This window comes from Crocuta crocuta, unplaced genomic scaffold (assembly GCF_008692635.1).
Source record: "Crocuta crocuta isolate KB4526 unplaced genomic scaffold, BGI_CrCroc_1.0 scaffold698, whole genome shotgun sequence".
In the NCBI taxonomy this organism is placed as follows: domain Eukaryota; kingdom Metazoa; phylum Chordata; class Mammalia; order Carnivora; family Hyaenidae; genus Crocuta; species Crocuta crocuta.
In genome coordinates this window covers 1,242,770-1,268,644 of record NW_027530855.1, presented here as the reverse complement: position 1 = coordinate 1,268,644, position 25,875 = coordinate 1,242,770, and the positions used below count along the sequence as shown (strand labels likewise).

The 25,875-nt window shown below is 41.0% G+C and overlaps 1 protein-coding gene across 3 annotated transcripts in view; it reads left to right on the top strand.

The window, feature by feature from the left end:
• The window catches only part of ASH2L (ASH2 like, histone lysine methyltransferase complex subunit), a 32,290-nt gene that overhangs the window by 339 nt on the left and 6,076 nt on the right, over positions 1-25,875 (top strand). Inside the window, exons 1-13 of one of the 3 annotated variants that reach the window (XM_077769515.1) lie at positions 60-97; positions 499-565; positions 888-1,033; positions 4,738-4,826; positions 5,140-5,234; positions 9,546-9,641; positions 10,271-10,366; positions 11,977-12,052; positions 12,779-12,796; positions 14,239-14,332; positions 15,355-15,572; positions 24,462-24,629; positions 24,927-25,120. In XM_077769515.1, the coding sequence (XP_077625641.1) occupies positions 915-1,033; positions 4,738-4,826; positions 5,140-5,234; positions 9,546-9,641; positions 10,271-10,366; positions 11,977-12,052; positions 12,779-12,796; positions 14,239-14,332; positions 15,355-15,572; positions 24,462-24,629; positions 24,927-25,120 (1,263 nt within the window). In that variant the 5' untranslated portion in view covers positions 60-97; positions 499-565; positions 888-914. Of the gene's footprint in view, positions 1-59; positions 98-498; positions 566-887; positions 1,034-4,737; positions 4,827-5,139; positions 5,235-9,545; positions 9,642-10,270; positions 10,367-11,976; positions 12,053-12,778; positions 12,797-14,238; positions 14,333-15,354; positions 15,573-24,461; positions 24,630-24,926; positions 25,121-25,875 lie in introns of those variants that run through there. The other 2 variants (XM_077769513.1, XM_077769514.1) reach the window with 2 other exon arrangements.

Sequence of the window (25,875 nt, the reverse complement as noted above, 5' to 3'; positions counted from 1 at the left end):
CCCGCCCGCCGCTTGGCCAGTCCCCTACTCCCTCCCGTCTGGGTTGCATCTGTAACTACGCCCCTTTCCTTACCTTTCGCGGTTCGTCAGAGTCAAGGTTCTTGTGCTCTCTCAGGCTCTTGGGGGGACCGGTAGCTCACTCTTCTAGCAGGAACCCCTCAGATATCCTAGAGAAGAAATCACTTTGCATTGCCGGACTGGAAGAAGTAACCGGTTCCTCAGAAAAGAGTGGGAGAGCTGCGTCTATGCGAACCTCCCCCAGGACTAATTCCACCTCGTGTAGATATGTCTGTAAGGACAGATTAGGCTTCCCTCTGTCCTATGGGCCTGCGTCTGTCTTGGTTATATCCTTCCTAACCCTGGGCACCCAGGCTGAGAATAGGTGTAGTTGAAAAAGCTGCAGGAGTGTGAAGTTCAGCTGTACTTCTCTTTAGGCATAGGAGTTTTGAGGTTGTTTCCCTTGAAATTTCTTACTTGAGTGCTTGCATTATCTTCTAGGGATGCAAATTCAGTTGACGTAGGTGGTGGTTTGGAGACCGAATCCTCTAATGGAAAAGATACACTAGTAAGTATTTCTTTTTGGATGTATGCAAGGCAAAATAGTTTGGTTTTTTTTAATGTTTATTCATTTTTGAGAGACAGGGCATGAATGGGGGAGGGGTAGAGAGAGACAGAGGGAGACACAGAATCTGAAGCAGGCTCCAGGCTCTGAGCTGCCAGCACAGAGCCGGATTCGGGGCTCAAACCCACAGACGGTGAGATCATGACCTGAGCTGTGCTTAGCCGAGTGAGCCACCCAGGTGCCCCATTTAAAAAAATTTCTTTTAAGTGAGTTCAAATGCAGTAGGGTCAACTGACCTGATTCTCTAATTGATCTATGGACACAGGAAGGTGCTGGAGATACTTCAGAGGTGATGGATACTCAGGCAGGCTCCGTGGATGAAGAGAATGGCCGACAGTTGGGAGAAGTAGAGCTGCAATGTGGCATCTGTACAAAATGGTTCACAGCGGACACCTTTGGCATAGATACCTCGTGAGTATTTTTTGTTGTCTTTTTAAGAATCACTTTGTAAAATAAAGCTCAGTGTGTTCAACAGTTGAATAATTGTAGGCAAATGTAAACGCCTATTATTGCCTATGTCTTCTAACCCGTGTTCAGTGAATAGTAGGATTTGAATCAAGAATTGTTTTAATAATCTAAATGTGTTTTCTGTCTGTTGAGGGCCAACCTAATAGGTACAATGATAGGTATTCTCCCTGCTTTGAGCTTACAACCTGGTTGGGAGATGAAACCATCAATTACAAAGCATTATATAAACAGTTACAGGACAGTATCATTTGAATGTTGTATTTGGTGTTATGGATTTTGGGAAGAGGGTTGGTATATATGGTGGACAAAGCCTGTTGTCAAAAATTTGAGATGACCAGTGCCTCTTCATGCTTGAGCCATCCTTTTTTCCCTTTTGGCTTCAAACTCACTCCGTTTAAGTATTCTGTGTTCACTTCTCAGTAAAACATATTTCCTATCTTTTACCTCTTTTAATGAATTAAAGTCACTTTATGATTGATTGAGAGTAAAAGGATTTTTGGTTTATTGTAGGGATCAGCCAACAGCTAGTATGCGTTTGATATTGACACACAGCCTATGGAAATGGTTGTACTGCTGGCTCTCCTTGGTGTTTTATATGGTCCGTATTGTGCAAGTAAATTTAGAGGAGACTGCCTCAAAAGAAGGCTGCATTATTCTGAAATTCTTCCTCCTTGGGTGGGGCCTTCCTTTATAATACATTGTATGCTTTCTAGTTAAAAAGTTGTAGTGGACTTTAGAAATGCTAATATTCTAATTAACATGTGATTGGTGACCTAAGAAACAATGTTTAAAAAATTGTTTAAAAAAAAATTTTTTTTTTAATGTTTTATTTCTAGGAGAGAGAGAGAGAGAGAGAGACAGCGTGAGCAGGGGAGGGTCAGAGAGAGAGGGAGTGACAGACTCTGAAACAGGCTCCAGGCTCTGAGCTGTCAGTTAGCACAGAGCCCGACGTGGGGCTCGAACCCACGAACCGCGAGATCATGACCTAAGCGAAAATCGGACGCTTAACCGACTAAGCCACCCAGGCGCCCCCAAAAAATTGTTTTTTATTTAAAAAAATTTTTTTTTAACGTTTTTTGTTTATTTGTGAGAGAGAGCACGTAACCAGGGGAGGTTCAGAGAGAGAGGGAGACACAGAATCTGAAACAGGCTCCAGGCTCTGAGCTAGCTGTAAGCAGAGCCTGATGCGGGGCTGGAACCCACGAAGCGAGAGATCATGACCTGAGCTGAAGTTGGATGCTCAACCGATTGAGCCACCCAGGCAGACCCCCCCAAATTTTTTTAATGTGTATTTATTTTTGAGAGAGAGACCACAGAGTGCGAGCGGGGCAGGGGCAGAGAGAGAGAAAGAGGGAGACACAGAATATGAAGCAGGCTCCAAGCTCAGCTGTCAGCACAGAGCCCAATGCAGGGCTTGAACTCATAAACTGCAAGATCATGACCTGAGCTGAAGTCGGACACTTGACCCACTTGACCGACAGAGCCACCCAGGCGCCCCAAATAAACATTTTTTAAAAATTAAGAAAAAAAAAAGAATAGGGTCCTCTTATACAGTACAGACAAGTTTTCACTGGCCCCCAAACTCACTTCTGAGATTTCATCTTTGTGATACAAATAGTCTTAGTTGTTAGAACTCCTTTCACTTCCTGCCCCCCCAATCTAATCAGTCACCAGGCTTTACCAATTTTTTTTCTCTTGTATATGGGCTTGTCCTTTTTGTTTTCATTATTTCACCCTAGGTGAGGCCTTTACCATCTGCTGGAACTGCTACAAAAGCATCTTACGGAGGGGCTCCTGGATGGCTCAGTCAGTTCAACGTGGGACTCCTGATTTGGGCCCAGGTCATGATCTCACAGCTGGGGACTTCGAGTCCCCACATTCAGACTTCCCTGCTTGTGCACATGTGCTCCCTTTCTCTCTCAAAATAAATAAACTTAAAAAAAAATTACAGAGACAAAAAAGAGAAAGCAAAAAGGTACATTCTAGGCAAGGAGAAATATTTGCAAAACACATAAATAACAAAGAACATCCTTTATTTTTTATTTTTATTTTTTTCTTAGCAGTAGACGAGGGGCTGAGCGAGGGAGAGAAAGAGTTCCAAGCAGGCTCTGCACTGTCAGTGCAGAACCCAACTCCAGGCTCAAACTCACTAACCGTGACTATAATGTGGGTTGCAATCCAGAGTCTGATGCTTAACCAGCTGAGCCACCCAAGTGCCCCTACATTTACTTTTTCTAATCTCTTCCTTCAGATCCATCCTGTCATTAAGAATTTTAACCATGCCACTTCCCCTTCAAGGAGTTCCTATTACCCACAGAAAAAACCCAACTCCACATGGCTCCTTGCACTTTCTACCTTTCAAGCCTTTTTTTTTTTTCCCCAAGTCCCCTTTCTGGGACAAACTTGTTTACAACAGTTTGCCCCTCTGCTCCCTAGTTAGCCTTTCTCATCTCTATATATAATTCACCTAGATGGTTTTTTTTTTAACTTCTGAGAGAGAGACAATGTGAGCAGGGGAGGGTCATAGAGAGAGGGAGACACAGAATCTGAAACAGGCTCCAGGCTCTGAGCTAGCTGTCAGCACAGAGCCCGACGCGGGGCTTGAACCCACGAACCGTGAGATCATGACCTGAGCTGAAGTCGGACGCCCAACCAACTGAGCCACCCAGGCGCCCCTATAGTTCACTTAGAGAAAAGAAAACCAACTCCTCTTCCCAAATCTAGTTCATAACTTAGGTTCTCCAAAAATCTTTTCTAACTTTTAAGTCTGAAGTTATACTTGGATCCTTAAAACTTTCCTGGACTAATTATCATTTGTAGGATTCTTTTGGTATTGATACAAGTAATGTTTTGTGACTTATGTGTTGTCTTCTTGAATAATTACTTACATTTTTAAAATTAATCTTGTCATATCTGGGACGCCTGGGTGGCTTAGTCGGTTAAGCGTCCGACGTTCACTTAGGTCATGATCTCGCAGTTCATGGGTTCGAGCCCCACGTCGGGCTCTGTGCTGACTGCCAGCTCAGAGCCTGGAGCCTGTTTCAGATTCTGTGTCTCCCTCTCTCTATGACCCTCCCCTGCTCACGCTGTCTCTCTCTCTCTCCTAGAAATAAATAAAAAAACATTAAAAAAAATTAAAAAAAAAAAATCTTGTCAAATCTTCTGTCTGCCTTTTCCAGCAGTGTTATTGGTCCTTTAAAGAGATATTTAAGTATTAAGTGTAATTTACATGCATACGTTTATAGAACTGTGTATATTTAAGTATAATTTACACACAGATATTTGAATGTAGTGATATTAAAGGAGATTACTTTGTCTTCCACACTGGCCTGGCATACTCTCTTTAGATGCTCAAATACCATGATAAACTAGCTTGGACAAGGTACCAGTGATACCTTCCTGGTGCTGAATTATCTACTGTTGTAAGCAGTATCTTATTAAATATTTTAACAGAAATATCCAGATATTTGTAAAAATATAAGCCCTATGTTGGTTTTGGTGACCTTTTTAAGTTTAACAATATATTAATATATTAACATTATTATTTTCACTATAGGGAAGGGATCCCTGTCGATTCAGTTGATTGACTTCTTATAAGAAATGTGTATTTAGAAGTTCACTAATTTTTTACTCTGGCTGTTCTGCAGATCCTGTCTGCCTTTCATGACCAACTATAGTTTTCACTGCAACGTGTGCCATCACAGCGGGAATACCTATTTCCTCCGGAAGCAAGCAAGTAAGGACAAACTCAGGAGTGCTGCAGAATTGTCCTCTGGGTGTCTGCAAAGGAAAAGAGATTTGGGCTTAGCAGGATCAGGGAACTCCTGCCTGGTGGCCAGTAGAAGTTACATTGGGGTTTAGCTCCAAATAAAGGCTATGGTCCATTTCAGGTCAAATCATGACTCTTGTTTTGGGTTTTTTTGGGTTTTTTTCTTCTTCTTTTTTTTGCCGCTTTAATTGTTCATTTGTGAACCACCTAGTTGAATATCCTTTAGGTGATACAGATACAATACTATAGATAATTTTTCCTTCCTTTTTGTTTTTAACAGACTTGAAAGAAATGTGCCTTAGTGCTTTGGCCAACCTAACTTGGCAGTCCCGAACACAAGATGAACATCCAAAAACCATGTTCTCCAAAGATAAGGTAGAGAAGAAATTAATGTAATCGCAGTTATGCCAAAGAATCAGGTGGAACTTCTAAATATACTCTTGAACAATGAGTACTTTCCCCCCAATTTTTATGAATATATGACTATAGATTCAGTGGTTGTTACTGATTTCATGTGATTTCCTAACTTCCTAGTATGTGCACATTATGTCACTTGGCTTAGCTGTTAGTTCAGGGAATCTTTCAATAGTTTTGGTTGGCTTTATATAGAAGCAAACAAATGTCTGTCCCTCAATAATCAGATCTTGGGGCACCTGAGTGGCTCAGTTAGTTAAGCGTCTGACTCTTGGTTTCGGCTCAGGTCATGATCTCATGGTTTTGTGAGTTCAGGCCCCACGTCGGGCTCCATGCTGACAGCCTGCTTCGGATTCTCTCTCCCTCTCTCTTTGCTCCTCCCTTATCGGTGCTGTCTCTATCTTTTTCAAACTAAAAAAAAAATCAGATCTTAAGGGGCTGCCTGGCTGGCTCAGTCAGTAGAGCATGCAACTCTTGATCTCAGGGTCTTCAGTGTGAGCCCCACATTGGGCATAGAGATTACTCAAAAATAAACAAAAAAAATCAGATCTTGAGGTGAACCTTCTCAGCCCAGTTTAGCTATTTTTATAGATGATTATTAGAGTCTGTCAGAGGAAAGAAGAGGGTAAGTTTTTACATACTTTTTATTTAAACGAATTATCCTTTATTATTAAACTCCAAAATCACACAACTAAAGTCAGGACTCAAAATTGGATTAGCCCACCCATGAGTCTTTGCTACTATGATTCATGGTAAGAAAATATGAAAATTAAAACGGGGCACCTGGGTGGCTTAGTTGGTTAAGCGTCCGACTTTCGCTTAGGTCATGATCTCGCGGTTCGTGGGTTCGAGCCCCGCGTCGGGCTCTGTGCTGACTGCCAGCTCAGAGCCTGGAGCCTGTTTCAGTCTGTGACTCCCCTCTCTCTCTGACCCTCCCCAGTGTGAGCCTCTCTCCTAGAAATAAAAAAAAATAAAATAAATCTTAGAACAATGGAGTTTACATTGTGCCTAGTATACATTCATTTAAACTGAAACAAGGAGTGCCTGGCTGGCCAGTCAGTAGAGCATACTTAACTTGGAGTTGTGGGTTTGAGCCCAATAAAATCTTTAGTGGGTACCTGGGTGGCTGAGTTGGTTGAGTGCCGCCTTCGGCTCAGGTCATGATCTTGCGGTTTGTGAGTTCGAACCCCACGTCAGGCTTTGTGCTGACAGCTCGGAGCCTGGAGCCTGCTTCGGATTCTGTGTCTCCCTCTCTCTCTGCCCCTCCCCTTCTCATGCTCTGTCTCTCTGTTTTTCAAAAATAAATAAACATTAAAAAATAAAGTCTTTAGGGGCGCCTGATGGCTCAGTTGGTTAAGTGTTTGACTCTTGATTTCAGCTCAGGTCATGATATCATGGTTCATGAGATCAAGCCCCATTTTGGGCTCTGTGCTGACAGCATGGATTCTCCCTGCTTCTGATTCTTTCCCTCTCTTTCACTCTGTCCTCTCCCCTCATTGTGTGCTCTCTCTGTCGCTCTTGCTCTCGCTCTTGCCCTTGCTCTCTCTCAAAAATAAGTAATAAATATTTTTTAAAATTCAAAAAATATAAAAATAAAACATAAAATCTTAAAAAATAAATAAGCAAAATCAAAAATTTCACCAAACAGGGATGCCAAGGTGGCTCACTTGGTTACATATCTGATTTTTTTTTTAATTTTTAATGTTTTATTTATTTCTGAGAGAGAAGGAGAGACAGCATGAGCAGGGGAGGGTCAGAGAGAGAGAGAGGGGGATACAGAATCCGAAACAGGCTCCAGGCTCCGAGCTGTCAGCACAGAGCCCGATGCCGGGCTCGAACTCACAAACCGCGAGATCATGACCCGAGTTGAAGTCGGAAGCTCAATCGACTGAGCCACCCAGGCGCCCCATTACATATCTGATTCCTGATCTCCACTGAGGTCATGATCTTGGTCTGTGAGATATGGTCCGTGAGATTGAGCCCTCCGTCTGACAGCGCAGAGCCTGCTTGGGATTCTCTCTCTCCCTCTCGTGTGTGCACATACACCTCCTTTCAACATAAACTTAAAAAAATTTTTTCACCAAATCGTGCTTACTCTCCAGGCTTTTCCCTCTGCATTCTGTTATTTTCTATTCTAGTCAGTGCTAGTTTTGACTTAAAATTGATTTTATAACCTACTAATTGATTGCAATCTACAGTTTGAAAGACACTGACATAGGGTGTATGGTGAGACCAATATAGTTGGGATCAGACCTGCAAGGGCTTTTCTACTGACTAGAAGTTAGGACTTATACCTGTAGATTGGAGTAATCAGACGGCCCTTTCACCCCCTTTTTATTTCCTGCAGTAGAGATGTGCTATGATTAGATTTGGCTTTTTTCTTGTTTTGTTTCTTTTCTACCCCAAATTCTTATTTGAAAATTTCAAACTTAGAAAAATTCAGATAGTACAATGAACATCTGATAATTCTTTTCCTAGATTTGCCAGTTATTAATATTTAACTGAATTTGCTCTATCTCCCCATATCTCTATCTTTCTCCCTAAGTTATATGAGACTAACTGTACCCAGTATTTTCTCATAACCACAATACAGTGATCATACTTAATGCTGATATAATACTACTAATATATGGTTTTTATTTTTTATATAAAATATATAATTGTATTTCCTCATTGTTAATTATCATTTTAATATCCTTCATAGCATTTTCCTCTTTCCAGGATCCAGGCAAGGATCACACATTACATTCAGTCACAATATCTCTCTTGCTCTCTCGCTCTTTTTTTTTTTTTTTTAAGTAGGTTCCACGCCCTACTTAAAATAGGGCTGGAACTTAGAACCCTGAGATCAAGAGTTCCATGCTTTACTGACCAAGCCAGCCAGGCGCCTCTGTAATGTCTTTTTTGTCTTTAATCTAAAACAGTTCCTGACTTTATTTTGCTTTGTTTTTTGTGGGTTTTTTTTTTTTTTGTTCATACATACATTTATTTATTTATAAAGTTTATTTATTTAAGTAATCTTTACACCCAACATGGGGTTCATGGCCCTGAGATCAAGAGTTGTGTGTTTCTCCAACTGAGCCAGCCAGGCATCCCAGTCTGCTCTCACATTTAAATTAAAATTTGAGGAGCCTAGACAGTTGTTTGGCATGATTCTCCTCAGTTTGAATTTGTTTGATTGTTTCCTCATGATCGAGTTCAGGTTAAACATTTTCGGCAAGAATATCATGTAGATAGTTTATGTATAGTGTATGTTTTTCCTTGTATCACATCGGGAGTCATAGAAGAGAGGAGAGAGAGACAGAGAGACAGAGAATGCCAAGCAGGCTGCACACTCAGCACAGAGCCTGACGAAGGGCTGATGTCACAAACTGTGAGATCATGACCTGAGTGGTGGACCATCCAGGTGCCCCAGTTTGTGGGTTTCTGGTTTCTGGTGCTCAGATTTGATCAGTGTAGTCCCATTCAGTCTGACACTTGATACTTTTTGATATGTCCTTATCAATTTTTGAACTCTTCCTTACTTTGTGGAACAATAGAATACTCCAGGCTTCCCTTCTACTTTCCCTGATTCAACCCTGGTTCCTTTTACTTTTTATTCATTTGAAAACTTTTTTTTAAGTAAACTCTACATCTGACATGGGGCTTGAATTTACACCCCTGAGATCAAGAGATACACACTTCACTGACTGAGCCAGCCAGGTGCCCCAAATAGTTCCTTTTGTTAAAGATTTTTTTTTTCGCGGAACTAAGTGGTGGAAGGTATTGGTGGTAGACTCTAACTCTGGTGGACTTTGGCAGAATGGTGAGAGTGGAGGAAGGTCGATGTCAAGGTCAAGCTCAGATACTTGTTTTGTCATGATAGAGATATGCGGAGCAGCTTTGTGAGATGAGATACAAAGTTTAATTTTGTAGCAAGTTTGAGGTGCCTTTGGGATGACCACATAGAGATTTTGGAAGCAGGTAAAACAAGAGAGAGAATCACTTGGGAGTCATTGTCCAAATGGCACCCAAGAGAACGGGGTGGATCTTTCTCTCCAACTGGATTGGAAGCCCTCTGTGGCTAAGACTTGTATATGCTTATTTGAAATTCCTCTCGATCTGTATGTCATTTGCATGCAATTATGTATGTCTAATCATGAAAAGACTAAATATGGATTTTTCTCTTGATTCTGACAAGCTCTGAAAATGCTGCAGTTTTCTTTCCTTTTTTGTGAGTATAACTTTGAAAGTAACTATAGAAATCTTAATATATTTTGTTTTTAAAATTAGGATATCATACCATTTATTGATAAATACTGGGAGTGCATGACAACCAGACAGAGACCTGGGAAAATGACCTGGCCAAATAACATTGTTAAAACTATGGTGAGTAGACCAGAATGATCAGACTTGACGTTTCGAAAATCCGTGTTCTTTGTAAGTATTAAATTGGCTTTAGTCTCACTAAAATGACGTGATGACTAAGAAAATGAGAACAGCTTAGTTTTAAATCTTGGAGAGTGAGGTATCCCTGATTATAAAGTTTAATAGTTTTCACAGAATCACAAGATTGTGTCTGAAGTGAACATCAGTGTCATTTTATACACGACACAGAAACCTTTGTCCGCTGTGCTTCTGCAAGTGTAATTTTATATTGACATTGCAGGCTATTTTTTCCTTTGATTTAAAAACAAAAACAAATAACACTGTTCTAAACATTATTATCCTTAGAATTAAAGAGAACACATGGGGGAGAAGCCCACAGCAAGCTGTTAACAGTGCTTATCTCTGTGAGGTCGGGGGAGAGGGAGGATTCCGGAGGACTTTGGCTCTCCTTTCTTCAAGTTTCTCTGTTTGAATTTTTTGATGGTCATGTGTTTTCTAATCAGAGGGAAAAGCAATACTGTCATTTGGGGAGATTACACTTAGGAATTGGAGTTGCTGGTTGATCATCCATTCGGTAGTACTCTGAAGTATAAAATTTCCAGTAACACTAATATACTGTTTCCTCTTAGAGTAAAGAAAGAGATGTATTCTTAGTAAAAGAACATCCTGATCCCGGAAGTAAGGATCCAGAAGAGGATTATCCCAAATTTGGACTTTTGGATCAGGTACTTTATAGTTCCCTTTTGATTTGGAGACAGAATCAGGTTTTGTTCACATTTGTCCATTTGTTGTGTTCATTCCAGGCCCCTAACGTGGTGGGCCCCAAATAAGCAGTTATTCCCATGTGTGTGGGGGAAAAGCCCTCACCTTAAACCAGGAGACTAGTGTTTTAGTTGTGGTTCTTCCCCTTAACGTTACAATCTTTTGCATATCATTTTAATCTTTTTTAACTTTAATTTCCTCACCCAAAACATAAATATGCTGTGCTAAGTTATTTCTAATTTTCTTTCCATCTCAAATTTTACTTTCTTTAAAAAAATTTTTTTTAATATTTATTTTTGAGAGAGAGTATGTGAGCAGGGTGGGGGGTGGGGGACAGAGAGAGAGGGAGGCGCAGAATCTGAAGCAGGCTATAGGCTCTGAGCTGTCAGCACAGAGCCCTATGCAGGACTCGAACCCACGAACTGTGAGATCATGACCTGCGCCAAAGTTGGACGCTCAACCAACTGAGCCACCCAGGCAACCCTCAAATTTTACTCTTAAAAACATTTGTTATTAAGAAAAACTTGTGGTGAAGAATTTGTGTATCTAGCATAACATGAGGAAAAAGAAAATTTCCACTCTTTGTTCAATGGCAGAGGTCACATTTGGCTTCTCAGGAGGCCAAATCTATCATCTGTGCCTTGAAATGTTTGATCTGCCAGCACTGAAACTTCAAGGTTTTACCCAGAAATGTTACTGTATGAGGACCCATTGCCTGATGATGCACAGTGAGCCAAACACTGACACCAGCTTTGTAGCAGAAAGGGTTTTATTGCAGGGTGCCAAGCAAGGAAACCAGAGAAAATGTCTCAAATCGGCCTTCCCAAAGGGTAAGAGTCAGGACGTCATGGGGTGGTATGTAGGTTGAATGGAGTATGCTGATTGGATATAGGGACAAAAGGAGGTGTCCTCCTTTATGGGCCTTCACATTAAGGAGTCAAGCCTCTTCATGGGACACTTGTTCAAAAAAGAGCAGCATAAAGGATGATGACGTGGGGTGGGGGTATCTTGGGGCGTGTCCTCACAGAGGTTACTTTTGTTCACTCCTGGTCCCTTCTTTGCAGTTGCAGGAATTCCCTGTGTACTGTGGTCTTGGCTAGCCTTATCCACGGTCAGGCAACATCTACAGAACAGGCTCGTGGGAATCAGATTAGCTAGAGTTTTCATAGGGTAGACAGTCAAGCATTTGTAGACTTAATATGCTGGGGGCAGAAATTGAGATTTCTGTCTTTTCTTCTCAGATGAGAAGATCTGATTACAATGGGCCTGAATTCCCAAGGGGGAGAGCGGGGGTTGAGACAATAGCTCTTAGGCACTCCTGTTTGCCCTCTCCTGCTCCAACACCCCCACTCCCAATTCACTGTTAACCACTTCAATCCTTATACTTGGCCTGCCCTCACACATGTCACTTGCTGATCTCTGAGGCATCCAGGTTTGGAACCTTGTAAATTTCAGGCTTCTTAGGATTGTCAGTTTTGATTCACATTCTACTAGAATTTCCTGGTTTTTTGAGCATTACCAGATAGATTTGATTACATAGCCTCCCTTTATAACTGAATATTTTTCCCTCTAGGATCTTAGTAACATTGGTCCTGCTTATGACAACCAAAAACAAAGCAGTGCTGTATCTACAAGTGGGAATCTAAACGGTAAGTGTTGAAATGTCTTGATGAAATATGTGTAAGCTGTTGGATCTAAATATGCCTAGAATTGGGCATCCTTTGGGTTGACTCTTAACTGGCTATTTACAAAGATGCTTTAAAGTCCAAAACTCAGTTATGGGAAGCTAGCCAAAGATATGACAGATGGTAGTGGAGAGCTTTTTGTCCCTTTACACCACAGTTTGGTCTTAAGTGAAACAGATTTAGCACAAAACAAAGTATAGGTTTAATGTCAGATTTACTGTTTATCTTAGACTCCCCATCTATATCCTTATCACTGACACCCAGTGTAGATTCGGTTGTTCTCTCTTACTACTAATTCATCTGTTATTCAGCAGATTTCCTTTGCCCATCTTCTAATTGTTCTTGCCCTGAAACTTCAGCTTATTCCCATGACTGTGTTTCTGTACCGATCACTAGCTATAGATGTTTTTCTGCAGTAACCCACCTAGTGACAGGAGTGGACTTCATTACTAACGTGATCTAATAAAGATTGGGGTAGCTGGGAGGCAGCTAGCTATTCACCTAACACTTGGCGACATTAACTTGTCCTTTGGTGCAGTAGCATCTTAAATGTGTAATCATTTCCACTGTTACTAATATTCTAAGACGGGTTGGAAAAAGTGAACTGTATTGTTTATCTTTTTACACCATTTTTTCCCCTTTTAATTGTTAAAATGTGACAAATACATGGTGCCACTTCTGTTCTTACAGGTGGAGCCTCTTTTGGAGGTGAATTCCTCCTCTGTCTTCTTCCATCCTCTCAGACTTAAGTATTATGTGGTTTGGAAAATGCTTTTTGCTGAGTTGTGGTAGAAGCTAAAACTAAATTAAAATTTTAAAGCATCGTGAAAATGGTGGCAATAGCACTTGATATGAAACTAGTTCCAGTTGAATGTTAGTAATTAAAAGCTTGTACGTTGTCATATTCTGCCTAACATGGCCAGCAGTCCCTTAATATAGCTCGTTCAAGATGGATCTAAAACTTCTCTTTTATTAATTAAAATACAAATAATAATAAGAATTCATAGTTTTTTAAGGTAACAGAAACACAAATTGATATTGCAACAGTGCTAACATTAAACCTTTTTATGAAAAATAGGAATAATACATGGTGTGTTCACAAAAGGAAGTTCTGCATCAGTCTGGTCCTGTATATGCAGAATATGACCTGCTCTCAATGTCTTGATCCTTTTTATTCCAGCAGAACTGCTGAGAATTTCCAAGCTTGCCCCAAATTAAGATACAGTACTCTATGCAGTTGTTACCATAAAGGTGTTTTCCTGCAGTTCAGGGACATTTTCTGGCAGACGGAAAAACAAATTGAGAGGAAAGACAGAACTGGACAAAAACTTCAAAGTACCTATTTCAGAAGTCACTAGGTAGTGTTCCTTGTGGCTGTAGTATGTTACTAATTTATTTTATGTATAAAATATGTAAATCGTCTATTGATATTCTTAATTCCACAAGCTAGGTTAGTCTAACCTGAATTTTATGCATTGACACAATCTTAATAATTGTAAAAGTTGCCTACTAAATTTAAAGCCTTTCTACTTGGGTCATGAACAACCAGAGTGGATACCTAGTAGCACTGGAGAGAAACACCTTTTTAGTATTTTCGTTTCTGTTTTCTATGTTTTCTGTACCTTTGTCTTGTTGGATATTCAAGTTAAGTGCTTTAGCAGATACTGTGCCTTTATTATGTTTATGGAATATCTTCTGCATAGTTCAAGTGAGTGAACATCTACTTACAGTGAGGATATTTTTTGTGGATGTTTGTATTGATTTGGGTGGAAAAAAATTTTATCCTTGCAGTTGTTTTTAGATGTGGGTGTTTGGAATCTCAATGAGTGAAAATGCATTTGTGTCACATCTTCAGAAAGTGGACCAGTAGTTGTAGTTCATTCAGAAAGGAAGGTTGAATATGTAATGCAGGTGTCATTAGTGCCAGGTTCATTTGAGCTTGCTGCCAGGACCCAGTGTTCTGAGCTGTGAGACCCTCAGCTGACTCTTTCAGAACCAGGGTGAAACCCCAATATGCTTTCAGGAAGGAAATCCTCCTGTGTCTGGTGTTACACAAATGCACATTGGGAGTGGTAGTCACCATGGAATTTCCACATTCGCATGAAGCTTCTATGACAGCTCATTGAAAGTGATCTGCTTTCTCTTCAAAGGGGGAATTGCAGCAGGAAGCAGTGGAAAAGGAAGAGGAGCGAAGCGCAAACAGCAAGATGGAGGTACCACAGGGACCACCAAGAAGGCCCGGAGGTGGGCAGAACACCCACTTGCACTCACCACTGTTAGACCATTCTTTGGTGCTGGCACAGCCTATCAGAGGGAACAGAGCTGTACCCTGCAGTAGCTCAGGTGTCTGAGATTAAAAAGCGTGTCCATTTTTTCTGAAATCTTGAGCACTTAGAAGGATAAAATAATCCCAGGCTAGGAATCTCATTTTACACATTGTTAGAGGAGCACTGGGGCAGCACCCTGGGGCCAATCACCTGAGGAGTAAAGTTCTATTAAGACTCTCGAGAAAGGATAGGGGCGCCTGGGTGGCTCAGTCGGTTAAGCGTCTGACTTCGGCTCAGGTCATGATCTCGTGGTTCGTGGGTTCCAGCCCTGTGTCGGGGTCTGTGCTGACAGCTCAGAGCCTGGAGCCTGTTTCGGATTCTGTATCTCCCTCTCTCTCTGACCCTCCCCTGCTCACGCTGCGTCTGTCTCTCTCAGAAATAAATAAAACATTAAAAAAAAAAAAAAGATTTAAAATAAATAAAAGATTCAAGAAAGGATAGATGGAGGAAAGGGAGTGGTCCCAGTATTGAACTTTAGATCTTTTACTTCATCTTTGTGCCTCTGCCCTCATGCTTCTTGCCTTGGCTTTGTTCAATAAATCCTGGTCTTTTCTTATTTAAATTGGCGAGACAGTAAGTACTCCTACTCTTATCTCTGAGTCTCTGTTCATTGGTTTTTAATAATTAACATATTAAAGGAAATCGCCCTTGTTCCCCGTCTTCCTTACTTTCCCTTATGGTATACTGCCTCCTTTTCACAGATATTCCTACAGACTAGAGTAATTAGACCAAAAACTACTTTGCTAAATTTAAAAGCAAATCCTTTTCATTTCCCTGTTTTACCTGTAGAGGGCAGGATCCTCTGAGCACTGAAAAGCATGTGTGAAATTGCATGTGTTCCTGCTGAAATCTAATAAATTAGATGTCCTTCTTAAAGAATTGAAGGCATTTGAGCTAAGGGGGTTTTAGTTTCTTGATACTATTTTTTCCTTTCTGCAGTGACCCTTTGTTTTCTGCTCAGCGCCTTCCCCCTCACGGCTACCCCTTGGAACACCCGTTTAACAAAGATGGCTATCGGTATATCCTAGCTGAGCCTGATCCCCATGCCCCTGACCCTGAGAAGCTTGAACTTGACTGCTGGGCAGGAAAGCCTATTCCTGGAGACCTCTACAGAGCCTGTCTGTATGAACGGGTTTTGTTAGCCCTACATGATCGAGGTATGTAAGATATTAATACTCATGTTGGGTGCTGGGGGGTGTGTGTGTGCCTGGGTGGCTTGGGATTCTCTCTCTCTCTCTCGCTCTCAAAAAAAAAAAACTTAAAAACACCTTTTAAAAAATATGTTCATTTGGACCCAGATGTTTCTTTGAATACTGTCCTCAGCTTTGTCCAGTCTAGAATTAGACATACATGTCAGTCTGTTACCACTCCCCTGTCCCCAGTTCTAACTAGACTCTGCTAGAACATGCAAGAAACAATTTGCCTCTTTTTATAAGCTTTAGCCTTTTATATATATATATGGTTTTTTTTTTTAATGTTTATTTATTTTTAAGAGAGACAGAGACAAGAGTGTGAGCGGGGGTATGGCAGAAAGAGAGGGGGACACAGAATCCAAAGCAGGCTTCAGGCTCTGAACTGCCAGCACAGAGCCTGATGCGGGATTCAAACTCACAAACCGTGAGATCATGACCTGAGCTGAAGTCGGACGCTTAACCAACTGAGCCACCCAGGCGCCCTATATATGGGTGTTTAAAACTTTGTAGTTTGAACTTAACTATTTTTTTTTTAATTTTATTTTTTAAGTAGTTTCTACACCCAGTGTGGGGCTCAAACTTTCAACCCCAAGATCCGGAGTTGCATGCTTTACTGACTGGCCAGCCAGGTGCCCCTATTTTGAACTAACTTTAAACTTACAGTAAAGTTACAAAAATAATGGTTTTACTGTATCCCTCCTCAAGCTTCTAATGGTAACATCTTACAGGATTGACAGTGCAGTTGTCTAAACCAGGAAGTGAACGTTAGTGAATGCTGTTAATGAAGCTAAAGACTTCAGTTACATTTCACTAGTTTCCCCCAATAATGCCTCTTTCCTAGGATCTCCCAATTTCTTAGTCTTTTGCCTTTCCCAGGTCTCTCAGTCCTTGCTGGTCTTGACCATGACTGTGGCACTATTTTAGGGTGTTAATCAGGGATTTTGTCAAATATTCCTCAGTGAGTGTTTGTCTAACTTTTTCTCATGATTAAACTGAGGTTATGCATATTTTCGAGGAACACTATAGAAACGAGTCCTCCTTGAATCCTCTCATGGGGGTCATGCTGTGGCTATGTCTTAATATTGGTTATCTTGACCATGATCATTTGGTTAAGGTGGTTTCTGTGGCTTTCTCTCTTTACCTCTGTGTTAATAAGTATCTGGAGGAAAGACACTCTGTTCATAAAGCTTTGCTCACTAATTTTAGTGCCCTTCAGTGGACCTTTCCTGCAGTGATTATTAATGTGATGTTTGCCTGATGATTTTATATTTCTTCCTTCTCCATTTGTTATTTACTTGATTATTTATATCAGTGTGAGCTCAGATATTTATTTTATTCTGTTGGGGTATACTTTATCTAGTTGCTCAAATTATTCTCGCTCTGGCCATTGGAAGCTTCTTTAGGTTAGGTCCTGGGTTTTTTAGATGAATCTCATCTTTCTTTTTTTTTAAGTACTTCTTTACTTTCTGGCATCACAAAATGTTCCTGGCTTATCTTGTATTTTCCATGCCCCAGGCCAAGTATATGCTGTTTCTCTGAAGAGTCTTGGTTCCTTTGGTTGGAAAACGATATTCAGAAATACAGACCTAAGTGTTAGGTATGCTCCCTGGGTGTCACTCCTAGACTCCCTCGGTGGGCAGAAGTAGGAAATTACACATATATCAACTGATGCATATACGTACAGGGCTATCCTGGGTTTGCACCTAGAGCTTGGTTCCCCATCAAGCGCTGCAGCCTTGTTCTAGCCCTTCACCTTTCCTTCTTTGTCACGTCCAACTGTGAGAAACCTGACTCTCTCTCTATAGTGTTTTCCCTTGTGGGTGCATTTCTCATACGCACACAGCATAGTTTCAGAATTGCCAGCCTCTATGAGAAGCCTTCACGAGCTTGCTTACAGTGTTCATGTGCAGCTCTTTGTCTGTAGCCTTGCAATGTCCCATCAAGTTACTGTTAACTTAGATTCATTCCATTCTCCCCCAACTCCCTCAGTGTGCTTGTGTTTCTCATTTATAATAGGCTCATTTGTTAGTGTGCGAATGCTTTTTTAGGTTTTCCTACCTCTTTCAGGGGAGGGGGAGAGAGAGTGAGTGAGTGAGTGTGTGCATGTGCGCGCACTTCAGGGAGGTTATGTGAAGGGTATGTGAAACGTTCATGTGTTTCCAGGAGTTTAATGTTGTACGAAAAGGTTAACGCAAAGTGTCACTCACTCTTCATCCCTGCAACCGCTTCTCACTCCCAGTTTTTCCCCCTCACCTATTCTTTATAAGTAACCAGTCTCTTTAGTTTCTAGTTTATCTTTGCTGTATTTCTTCTGCACAAATAAGCAGATAGATGTGTATTTCCTTTTATCTCTTTTTTTTCATACATGGAGGGCAGCATACTATTATGCATTTTGCTTCATGCTGTTACTTCACAGCACTGTGGGAAGCAAAGTGCTCACTTTGAAGAGATCATCCTAATTGTTTTCTGTTTTTTTAGCTTTGTGATTCTCTATTATGTGGACGTATATAGTTTATTCAGCCATTCTGTGGGCACTTAGATTGTTTCCAGTATTTTGCAGTCACAAAAAGACTGAATAACCATGAGCATGTGTGTTTTTGTATTGTTGCTGGTATATTTTCAAGGTAGAATTCCAGAAGTAGAATTACTGGAGCAAAAGAGAAGCAAATATATACGTAGTCATTATCTTTTGAATTATGTGTCCCTTTATATACTACAGATGTTGACCTTTTGTGTGTGGTACATATTGTGAACATTTTCTTCTAGTTTGTCAGTTGACTTCAATTTTATGACTTTTTTATCACTCAAAACTCTTCAATGTTTAGTAGCTCTTTTAATGACATGATTTATTCAGAATAGTTGTCATTATCCTTTAGAATGTGAAAGTGAATTTAAATAAACTCACTACTTAAAAAATAAAGTCACTACTTTTAGGCAAGTGTACCTTATGAATTTTGTCTTTGTTTTTCTAGAGAATTAATGCAAGTTCCAAATAGCATTTGTCCACTGATAAATACCTCAGTATTTGTATCTAACAAGGATTCTTTAAAATATAACCATTATACCATTATTATTCCTAAATAAGATGAATAATAATTCCTTCCTTAATGATCTAATACCCAGTCCACATTCACATTTCCATGGTTGTTAAACTACACTTCTTTCCATTGTTTCTTTGAATTGGATCCAAACAGGTCGTATGTTTATTGGAAGCCCATTATTTCTTGATTTAGTGCTAATAACTAGACACATGTATTGATGCTGGTCATTTGGAAGTGAAGTAATGTAATTCCATGGTGTGATGTCCATTATATGTGGATTATCTGACTTCTCACCGTGATGAGCATACTTTACTAGTAGGGGAAGTAGGGAAGGGCCAAATAAGTGACTTCAGGTTTTAAGAAGTGAGATTTGTCTTGTTTCATATACTTTACAGTTTTAATTCTGGAGGAGGGGAGAAAAAGAACACTGGCCTTAATAGTCAATTAATTAATCTGTTAGAATTTAATATTTAGAATAGCAACGGGTGCTTGCTGTTTATGCTATTCATGCTGAGCCTTATAAAAATTAATGATAAATCTATATTGTATCTTTTGACATTTTTATTTTGAAATAATTTTGGATGTTTAAAAAAGTTGTAAGAAAAGGGGCGCCTGGGTGACTCAGTTGGTTAAGTGTCCGAGTTCGGCTCAGGTTATGATATCGCAGTTTGTGAGTTCTAGCCCCACATTGGGCCCTGTGCTGACAGCTCAGAGCCTGGAGCTGACTTCGGATTCTCTGTCTCCCTCTCTCTCTGCCTCTTGCCTACTCACGCTCTCTCTCAAAAATAAACACTAAAAAAAAATTTTTTTTTAAAAGCTCTAGGAACAGTACCAAACTTTTTTCTTTTTTTTTCCTGAACCATTTGAGAATAAGTTGCCATTGGGGCACCTGGGTGGCTCAGTCTGTTAGGCATCTGACTTCGGCTCAGGTCATGATCTCAGGGTTCGTGGGTTTGAGCCCCGCGTTGGGGCTCTGTGCTGACAGCTCAGAGCCTGGAGCCTGCTTCAGATTCTGTATCTCCCTCTGTCTCTGACCCTCCCCTGCGCATGCTGTCTTTCTCTCTCTCTCAGAAATAAAACATTAAAAAAAAGTTTAAAAAAAGAGAGAATAAGTTGCCATGATGCCCTCTGGTTTTTGAGAACTTGATTGTGTATTTTTTACAAGCAAGGACATTATCCTTCTGTTGTTATTTAGTGCCGCTTGACAAATTACCATAAAACTTAGCAGCCTAAGATTACAAATGTTCATTATCTTCTACGGTTTTTGAGGGTTGGGAATCTGGGAGCAGCTTGGTTATGTGGTCTGGCTCAGGAGAATTCATGCAGCTGAAGTCAGGCTCTTAGATAGACCTGCCATCTCTAAGGACTTGACAGAGGCTGGAAGATTTATTTCCAAGATGGCTCACTCATTTTGCTTTGACAGATGCCTTTTCTCCATAAACTTCTTACTTGCCCTCACCCTGGAAGCAAAGTTCTCCTGGTGCAAGTGATCCAACAGAGCAGAGCATTTGAGTGTCTTCTATAACCTATCTTTGAAGTTAGATAGTTGCTTTAATTTTGTTTTATTTGTTAGAAGTGAATCTCTAGGAGCGCCTGGGTGGCTTAGTCAGTTAAGCCTCTGACTTCCGCTCAGGTCATGATCTGACAACTAGCTCAGAGCCTGGAGCTTGCTTCAGATTCTGTGTCTCCCTCTCTCTCTGACAGCCCCCTGCTCACACTGTCTCTCTCTCTGTCTCAGAAATAAATAAAACATCAAAAAAATAAAAAGAAGTGAGTCTCTAACTTCAGCCCACACTCTGGTGGAGGGAAATTAGGCTTCACCTCTAAAAAGGAAGAGTATCAAAGAAGTAGTGGATATTTTTTAAACTTTCACATTCTTACAGAACCAGTATATACCCATCAGACAGGAAATTAACACTAATTAACTACCATCTGATGATGCTCAGATCATATTCAGGTTTCTCCAGTTGATCCAATATCATTATTGGATGATATCAGAGGATGCATTTGAGAACTGTGTGCTGCATTTAGTTGTCTTGAGTCAGGTCTTCTTCAATCTGGAATAGTTTTTCTGTCTTTCCTAGACTTTGATGACCTTGAAGCTTTTTTTTTTCCTTTAAATTTTATTTATTTTGAGAAAGAGAGAGAGTGTGAACAGGCGAGTGGCAGAGAGGGAGAGAGAGAATCCCAAGCAGGCTCTGCTCTGTCAGCACAGTGCCCGACACAGAGCTCAAACTCAACAACCATGAGATCACCACCTGAGCCAATATCAAGAGTCAGATGCTTAACTGACTGAGCCACCCAGATACCCCAGCCTTAAAGCTTTTGGAAATTAGAGGCCACTTGTTTTATAGAATATACCTCAGTTTGAGTTTCTACTTGAATACCCAGGATTCAATTCAATTCTGCATCTTTGACAGAAATATAATTAAAATGCTGTGTTCTTCATATTGCATCCTGTCAGGTGGTACATTACTGATGATGTCCTCTTTGATCATTTTGCTAAGGTGGTATCTGCTGGCTTTAGCCACTGTAAAGTTAGCTTTTTTCCCTATAAGTATTTTATGAGGAGGTAAATCCTTTAGTGTTTTATTACTGTATCCTGAACACTTGCCTTGCTCAGCCCCTACCTAGTGATTTTAGGGTGGAATTGTTCAGGAAGGAGTAAAGGATGAAATTATTTGTATTTGAGAAGGTAGAATTTGCCAGATACCTAAGAAAGTTCTGCTAAACAATGTGCATTTAACTTACACAGGCTATCCTTGTAGCTGCCTGGTACCGACACCATTGTGGCATAACCAAAAGAGAGCAGGGCTTGGGCTTTTCAATCTCTGCCACTGTCAGCCGGGCCGCACTGACCTTTGGCGTGATCTAGAACAGCCACATAATCTCCTCCATCTGCATAGTAGGCATGGTAGTTGAGGGGTGCAGAGTCTGCCTACCTGCCTGTCTACCTGTAGAAGTACTTTGTAAATTGTAAAGGCCTTTATAAAAGCTAGAGCTAATCTAAATTTTGTGCTTCCTCCAATAGGATTCAGACAGCTTCTAGTGTTAACAAACATTTTCAGATACTTTTTCCTCAGTTAAGTGTTAATTGGATTTGTGATGTTTCTACGTTGATAAAATCAACCTATACCACCTGGAAATGCTCTATCTTTTGTCATTTTTTTCTTCACTTCCAAGTCATGATATCCTTTCCATTGGTTTAGATTGTCCCCTTATTTTACATAATGACCTTGTAGTAAAGTTTCAAACTATACACAAAGGTAAAAAGATGAATAGAATGAATCGTCATATTATTTTCTCCCAGATTTAATAATCATCAAGTTTTTGTCATATTTTTATCTGTTTGTTTATTTCTGGATCTCTCTTTTTTCCTGAATTTTTAAGAAGTAAATCTCACCCTACATACTCTTTTTTTTTTTTAAGGTTTTTTAAATTTATTTCTAGAGAGAGAGAGAGCGTGAGCAGGGGAGGGCCAGAGAGAGAGGGAGTCACAGACCGAAACAGGCTCCAGGCTCTGAGCTGGCAGTCAGCACAGAGCCCGACGCGGGGCTCGAACCCACGAACCGCGAGATCATGACCCAAGCGAAAGTCGGACGCCTAACCGACTAAGCCACCCAGGCGCCCCTCACCCTACATACTCTTAAAAACTATGAATATTTTCTTTTATAACCACAATGCTATTATCACACTTAACAAAATAGATCATTCCTTGCTAGCATCTGAATTCATTCCATAATCAGATTTCCTTGAAATATCTTTTTATCTCCTCACAAAACACTTATTATTTGCAAAGGGAAGACAGTAACTTTCTACTGGAGAAACGTGTAAGGCACCACGTCAGTCAGGTGATCAAAATTTAATACAGTATCAGCATTTTGACATCATCTGCTTCCTGATATGATGCACTGAGAAGCACAGCCTTATTTCAGTGATATTTCTTACAAAAAGCATAACCTGGACTTAAACAGAAGGAAACATCAGACAAACCTAATTGAGGGACGTTCTACAAATGAAAGTGACCAGTATTCTTCAAAATGTCATGGTCACGAAAGACTTGAACTGTCCCAGATTGGAAGAAACTAAGGACACATGACAACTAAATGAAATATGGATGTTGGGTTAGATCCTGAAACAGAAAAAGGATATTATTAGGATAATCGGCTTAATTTGAAGATGATCTATAGATTAGTTAATAACATTGTATTAATTTTCTGGTTTTGATAATTGTGTTATGGCTATACCACTGGTGGTGTTAACACTTGGGGAAGCTGAGGGAAGGGCATATGAATGAGGGATGGTACTATTTTTGGAAGTTTAACATTCCAAATTGGAAGTTTCAAAATAAAATATCAAGTCTTTTTTTTTTTAATTTTATAAGTTTACTTGTTTTGAGAGACAGAGAGAGCATAGGAAGGGCAAAGAGAGAGAGGGAGAGAGAGAGAATCCCAGTGCTGCTTGAACCCACAAACTGTGAGATCATGACCTGAGTCAAAACCAAGAGTCAGATGCTTAACCAACTGAGCCACCCAGGCCCCCCTAAAATATCAAGTCTTTTTTTTTTTTTTTCTTTAATTTTTGAGACAGAGAGAGACAGAGCATGAGTGGGGGAGGGGCAGAGAGAGAGGAAGACACAGAATCTGAAGCAGGCTCCAGGCTCTGAGCTGTCAGCACAGAACCTGATGTGGGGCTCGAACCCACAAACTGTGAGGTCATGACCTGAGCTGAAGTCGGATGCTTAACCGACTGAGCCTACCCAGGCGCCCCAATATATCAAGTCATTTAATTTTTTTTTTTTTTAATGTTTTTTATTTATTTCTAGGAGAGAGAGAGGGAGAGACAGCGTGAGCAGGGGAGGGTCAGAGAGNCAGAGAGAGAGGGAGGCACAGACTGAACCAGGCTCCAGCCTCTGAGCTGGCAGTCAGCACAGAGCCCGACGTGGGGCTCAAACCCACGAACCGCGAGATCATGACCCAAGCGAAAGTCGGACGCTCAACCGACTAAGCCACCCAGGCGCCCCATCAAGTCATTTAAAGGATGGTTTACACAGGGTCGCCTGGGTGGCTCAGTAGGTAGAGCATGTGACTTGATTCCAGGGTCATGAGTTCAAGCCCATGCTGGGCCTAAAACTTACTTAAAGAAAAAAAAAAGGCAGAAGGGGGTGCCTGGGTAGTTCAGTCAGTTAAGTGTCTGACTTCTGCTCAGATCATGATCTCACAGTTCATGGCTCGAGCCCCACTTTGGGGTGTGTGCTGACAGCTCAGAGCCTGGAGCCTGCTTCAGATTCTTTATCTCCCTCTCTCTCTCTGCCCCTCCCCTGCTCCTGCTCTGTCTCTCTCAAAAATGAATAAGTGTTGTAAAACAAAACAAAACAAGGGCAGTTTATACAAATCAGGATCCAAGCACGTTACAGTTCGTTTGTTATATTTTAGGAAATAGACAGAATAATTAATTCTCCCATCCAAGTACTAACCAGGCTGGACCCTGCTTAGCTTCTGAGATCAGACGAGATTGGGCGCTTTCAGGGTGGTATGGTCGTAGACCAGAATAATTAATTCTAACCTGTAATCTCAAATATCACATTTAATAGAAACTAGGTTATCTGACCTCTTTCTTCCATTTTCTTCCTCTCTCCTTCGGCTGTATCTTATGTGGAGATTTTGAAACGCCTGAACTTCAGATCCCCGCTCTGGTATTTCTGATTTTTTACTTTGTTTTACTGGAGTGTAGGAGACTCCGGGTTTTGTGGCAATCATCTCTAAGAGCCTCCAGTAAGATGCCGGCCTGTGTTTTCATCTCCACACTGCAGCTCCCCAGTTAAAGATCTCTGATGACCGGCTGACTGTGGTCGGCGAGAAGGGCTACTCCATGGTCCGGGCTTCTCATGGGGTGCGGAAGGGTGCCTGGTACTTTGAAATCACAGTGGATGAGATGCCACCAGACACGGCTGCCAGACTGGGTTGGTCCCAGCCCTTAGGTAAGTAGGAGCGATTGTGAGGACATCACCGCAGGTGGGAAGGTATAGACTGTCTGGCTGTGCTTCATAGCTTTTCGGCTTATTGGATTAAGGGCACACAATTCACTCTGGAAGGATTGGGTGGTTTGCAATTCCTAGAATTATTTTTTAATTCTTTGCTTGTGAGAAATAGTTTGTCAGCAATTTTGCAAAACTGACCAAAAAAATAAAATGAAAAGGAGTCGAATTTTTTCTCTTAGTAAACCAGAGTCGATTTACAATCTTTTTGATTTCCTGCGTATCTCTTTATTGGGATAGGTAACCTCCAGGCTCCCTTAGGTTATGATAAATTTAGCTATTCGTGGAGGAGCAAAAAGGGAACCAAGTTCCACCAGTCAATTGGCAAACACTACTCTTCTGGCTATGGACAGGGAGATGTCCTGGGATTCTATATCAATCTGCCTGAGGATACAGAGACAGCCAAATCACTGCCCGATACTTATAAAGATAAGGTGAGTTTGTCTTCCTGAGAGATTCCTGGATTTTAAGACCTTTTGCAACCAACATATGCCTGTGCCTATGGGCCCAGTGGTCTCTTGTAATGCTGACCTACCATGCATACTTCTTTCTAACATTCCATTTTGAAAGTTTTTAGGTGTAACAAAGTTGGGGCACCTGGGTGGCTCAGTCGATTAAGCGTCCGACTTCGGCTCAGGTCATGATCTCATGGTTAGTGGGTTCAAGCCCCGTGTCGAGCTCTGTGCTGACAGCCAGCTCAGAGCCTGGAGCCTGTTTCAGAGTCTGTGTCTCCCTCTCTCTCTGACCCTCCCCTGCTCATGCTGTCTCTCTCTCTCTCAAAAATAAATAAAACATTAAAAAAATTTTTTTAGATGTAACAAAGTTGAAAGAATTTTAAAGTCAGTGTTCAAATACCAAATCACCTAAATTCTACCATTTACTTATTATCTGTTCATTTCTCCACCCACCCATCCATCCATCTTGTTTTAATGCACTTCAGAGAATATTAGAGCCATCAATACACCTCACCAGTGGGGTGCCTGGGTGGCTCAGTCGGTTAAGCATCTAGTTCTTGCTTTCAGCTCAGGTCATGATCTCACAGTTTGTGAGTTTGAGCCCCACACCAGGCTCTATGCTGAGTGCGGAGTCTGCCTGGGATTCTCTCTGCCTCTCTCTTCCACTCCCCAGTTTGCCCTCTCTCTGTCTCTCTCTCTCTCTCTGTCTCTCTCTCTCTCTCTCTCTCTCTCTC